Raw genomic sequence first — 5,063 nt, 5'->3', positions numbered from 1 at the left:
CGGCTCAAGTCTTGGACATTGTCATTACACATGGAATGGTATTATTGTACAGAAAAAGACGCAAGAGGGGTGGAGTGGAAAGTGCTGTCCCCGTAGAATTAGGCGAATTTAGATGGCCAAATAATGCCCCAAAAAAGCCAAATTATGCAAGTTACCGTAACACCTTTCGCGACATGTTTTGCACTTTTTCAACACAGATTTTCAAGACTTTTATGTTTTAAGTACAGAAAAATTTTAAACAGAACATATCAGTATCAGTAATTTGTAGTGTATTTGGAAAGAAAACAATACACATCTGTAAAAAAAAAAAAAAAAAAAAAAAACAACTAAAAAATATAATCTCTGTAACTTTCAGTTGTAGATCTAGATCTAGATCTAGATTTCTAGATCTAATCTAGATCTGGGAAAGAAAAATGTAAAAAAAAAAAAAAAAAAAAAGGACATCTGGACCTCTGATGCTGGCACATTACTAAAACCAGGAACACCTGTCAAACATGAAGCATCAGCAGACATGAGAACAACAACTTTTGATGGATTGAAAAATTGAACATGCTCAAGGAACAAAATCCCAAACCATAACCAAGATCTTCTACCAAGGGAAATAACCAATTTTTCACTTAAATAAGACTTATTACGGTGATTATTTCCCTTTAGTCACATGGCGAGGCGTTAATTAATAAAATTAATTGTTTTGTTTTTAAAAAAGGGAAAAAATCGTGAAAAAACGCGGGGAATTCAAATTTATGCAAATGTGCAGAATTACGCGAAAAATCGCGGCCGCACAATCGCATAATCCTACGGGGACAGAAAGTGGTTGTTTGCACGGGTGAATGTTTTTGATAGGTGTTCCTTAAACAAGGTTCGATTGTACTGAAAGCTCGTACAAAAGGTTGTGGGTGGTCAGTGGTTGGCGGGTGCTCCGGTGTGCTTTGTCGGATCCTTCCTTCCTATCAAACATCTATCGATTTTTGTTTTGTCTCTCCTCCTTCATTCATTACTGTGTATGTCATTTTCTAGCACTACCTTTAATCTTTGGCACTTATAAATGACCTATATTTGTGTTAGAAGTGCCGTAAAACTCTTGCAAATCCTCAAACGAAAGGCTGCTGCCGCTTCTAGAACAGTTACGTCATTCTTCAGAACCCTTGTTTCCGAACTGCAGTTTCTAGATCTGTAAGTCTGATCATTGTGGTACATGACCTTGTCCTAGTGAATATTATTATCTCTCCCTGTCGTTTTATTCTTATGCAAGAAACATTCTGAAATTATGCAAACTGAGCCCCCAAAAATATGAAATTATGCGATTCTGTTGTTGTTTTTTAAAACAAAGAATGATAAAGGAAAATAATCAGAAATTATGCCCCCCCAAAATGATCAAATTTTGCTAAATTATGCGGGGTGCATAAAAAAAACCCTCGGGGACAGTAGGCTATTATAGAGGTTGGTGTTTTGACGCGGTAGGCCTACACCAACCATACAGGACAGGGTAGAGTAGGCCTAGCCTACATGATTGTATAGATCTATGATTTTGAACATAATAGTATAGCCTATACTATAATTAATGAGGAAAATAATAATGTTAAGTAAATAGATCTGTATACATGTAGTTGACTCAACTTTATTTTAAAAACCAAAAACCAAACAGATTTAAGTGGGTGGTTGGCGGGTGCTCTAGTGTGGTTTGGTTCTTCTTTCCTATCAAACATCTATCGTCTTTATCTCCCCTCCTTTTTTGTGTTTATTACTTTCTTGTAACACCTCTAATCTTCGGCATTTATATGACCTTATTGTGTTGCGAGTGCCGTAAAACTCTTTAAAAAACTTTAAAAAGACAGATCTAAATTTATTTTGCGCATTTAATTTGTGTGATGGACATTATTTAGTGAACAATGCGTTTTGCCTCTTTCATGAGGTACATCCGTTATCCTCCATTCTATAAACTTCCGGTTTATTTTACTAAGGAATTGTTGGAAAAATCTTTGAGCGGATGTCGTCCAAGTCAGTCGCCATATTGGTCGCCATTTTGCTCAGTGTAGCGAGTTGCAAAAGCTGTCTTCTGTTTGAAGTGTGTTGACTCACTGCGTTTAGTTTGAGACGATTTGCACGTTATCCAGAACAATTGTTTGGCTGTCGAGTCGCTTTTCTGAAGATTTCACGTCGATCTTTAGTATCTTTGTCTTCCAGAGATCGATTCGTTCCTGTACTGAAGTAGAAGAGTCCTGCCTTCTCTTTGTCTTTGCCGCTGCCATGGGGAATTTTGCGTCACTTCTCCCAGATGAATCAGTAATAGAGTGTATTGACTTGGTGGAAGGTCAGTTCTATGGCCTGGAAGGACCGCACATGTTCTTGGGATTTGAGGTGAGACGTGATGATTTCTTAGTCGGTTTGAATGTTGAAGGAGAGCGGCTGTTGTTTGAGGTAGATATCTCTAGTGAAGGTGAGCCTATTGTCAGTGCTCCTTTGGCTGGAGCGCCAGAATGGTACAGGGACTGGTTGGGGCGGGTGGCTAGGAGAGAGGTGAGGTGGGCTACTGGACCAAGGTGTGGGGAGGTGATAGCTTTATATGACGTAATGTGGAGGAAACCGATGAAGGGATAGGACTAGATCTAGATGGTGGCTAAGTGATTTAGATCACTGAGTCTGAGTGATGGACTTCTGTACTGTATTGTATGTGTGGCAAGTGTGTGTTTGTCGGGGTCCGTGTGTTGTTTAAGTTGTATTCTATTATTCTATCGATGTGTGTATGGTTTTAGGATTTTTGTATTTTTGGTTTTTGCCCACGTAGAATCTAGATCTAGATTTAGATCTAGAATCTAGATTCCTAGATTCTAGATCTAGAATCTAGTGTATACAGTACATGCATGTCTGAAGTCCAGAGTCAGACTGTTCACTTTAATAGGTTTTGTGGGGATCTCTCTCTCTCTCTCTCTCTCTCTCTCTCTCTCTCTCTCTCTCTCTCTCTTTCTCTCTCTTTCTCTCTCTCTCTCTCTCTCTCTCTCTCTCTCTCTCAGGGAATTGGCTTGTCCATGACTTGGATTGGAACCTGCAGACATTTTTTTCTTTGTTTTTATGTTGTAAGATAAAAAGTCAATGTATGGATGAGTGTGTTGTTGATGTGTTCATCGTCTTAAAATAGTTAAATGTTTAGAGTTTATAATTTATTAGATAAAGGTAAGACGCCATAGTACAACCAGTAATTTGTGGTAGGAAGTGCGCCAGTCTCAATAATAGGTTTCACCTTCTTTACAACCCACTAACACTGACCCTTTGTTTGTCTCTTGTCATATATATATATATATAGCCAGTCAAGTCGGTATGTCATCGCTGATCATTAGTTTTATTAGTTGTAGCAAGGGAAAAAGACAATTAATATTTTTAGGGGAAGAGGAGGGAGAATAAGACAGCTGTAGGAATTGATAAGGGAGGATATCCATAACGAGCGACCACAAGTATGAGACAGAGTAGAATACTAAGAATAGTGGGCTGGGGTAGGAGTAGGGTTTGAGGTTGGTCTCTTCTTTATTGTTTGTTGAGATGGTCGCTCGTTACGAAAGTCCTTCCATTGATAATGAGGAGGAGGAGAGCTGAGATAGATTTAACAGCTGGGAGTTGTGTTGTTTTTTGTTTTCTATTTAATTTATAAAGTTGTTTGTGGGGCTTGTGCTTTGAAAGGCATGGGGTGGTGGGGCTATTCAGTCTGAAGAGGAAACTGGGTATGAGGGGTTGGGTGTCAAAGGGGAAATGACGCTCAATCCCTCATAGTCGGAGAAGTCGAAGACGGTAGTCTCAGAAAGCCAGGTAACAACGATAGCGACAGCTCAGTTTTTGGGCAGGGCAATTTTTGAAGGAGCTGAGGGAAGTTGGTGGAACACATCCACAAGCTACATGAAATTGAATATTTTATATTTTTTTGAGTAGTTGATATGAAAAAGGTAGAACTATTTTAAGGGTGTGGGCTGTTGTGGCTGAAAGTCCAATATTGTTATCAAATATGACAGTTCCGGGGTCAAGGGGGAACTGACCTTTGACCTTTCATATTGGGTTTCAGTTTTGGAAGGCAAGGGAATCCAGAATGCCTGTATTCGGTAAGAAGGGGTATGGTAGTGGGCCCATCTTTTTCGTTTTAAATGATAGCAGTTTTAAATTTTGTGTAAAGGTTTGATGATTGGGATTTTCGGTTTACTTGGCTGGCCATAGTGTAGAGACAAATGTATATATATGTGTGTGTTGTTGTTTTCCATGGCCCATGCCCCTAGAGTAGATCCCCATTAACATAGTCACCAGTAGATGAGACTGAGCGCACATATTTCGGCCTATTTTTTTGTCTGGTGACGATTAACTAAATTTGGTTTGCTCCACTAGGGAGTGGGAATGTGGGAAAGTGCCCGCCTCGTGACTCTTTGGGAGCAGAGGATGTTAGGATATAAAATACTTTAAGCTGACAATAATATTATGGTACTGTCGTAGTTCGAGTTCTGTGTGTTTGCGATTTTGTGCTGTCTAGCTTTTGTAAGGTGTTGTTTGCGTTGTGTTTACTGTTATTTTGTTCTTAGTACTGTGTACCTACTAACTTTCTTCCCCTGGTTGTACTGATTATTATTCATGATGGCGTTCTTATAATAATAGATTCTAGATCTATGCTAGGAACGGGCACGGGACAAAATTATAGATTTAAAAATTATTTTGCTTCAATGATTGGCAGCGACCAGTAAAGTAGACAAGCTTCATTTCAACAGTTGTTTGCTTATTTCATGCTCAGTCATCTCATAGCTGCGCCTGTTGGCAAAGTACTCAAAATTATCATCAGGTATCTTCTGTTTGCCTACAACTGCTCTGAGCAAGAGAACACCTCTTTGCCAACATCAGCTTACCTGTTTCTCCAGCAGCTGCAGCTGTGGTAACTTTGGACTTGCATTAAATACCAAAAGAGATGAAAATAGTGTTGTAACCACCTCTCGGAGAGCTTCGTATTTGCATAAAAGTGTACCTCTCCAGAGCCTGCGGTCTCATATTTTGTTCATGTCAGAGAGAGTCAAGTGCAGTAGAAAATTTCACCTACCTTA

At 39.3% G+C, this 5,063-nt stretch overlaps 1 protein-coding gene across 1 annotated transcript in view; it reads left to right on the top strand.

Annotated features, from left to right (window-relative positions):
* The first annotated feature begins 2,115 nt into the window (after window positions 1–2,115).
* The window catches only part of LOC101848710, a 23,963-nt gene continuing 21,015 nt past the window's right edge, over window positions 2,116–5,063 (top strand). Inside the window, exon 1 of the mRNA XM_013090109.2 lies at window positions 2,116–2,358. Within this exon, the coding sequence (XP_012945563.1) occupies window positions 2,321–2,358 (38 nt within the window). The 5' untranslated portion in view covers window positions 2,116–2,320. The remainder of the gene's footprint in view (window positions 2,359–5,063) is intronic.

This window comes from Aplysia californica, unplaced genomic scaffold (genome assembly GCF_000002075.1).
Source record: "Aplysia californica isolate F4 #8 unplaced genomic scaffold, AplCal3.0 scaffold01146, whole genome shotgun sequence".
Taxonomy (NCBI): domain Eukaryota; kingdom Metazoa; phylum Mollusca; class Gastropoda; order Aplysiida; family Aplysiidae; genus Aplysia; species Aplysia californica.
The sequence above is the reverse complement of the archived record's forward strand: the minus strand, read 5'-3'. Positions and strand labels throughout refer to the sequence as shown.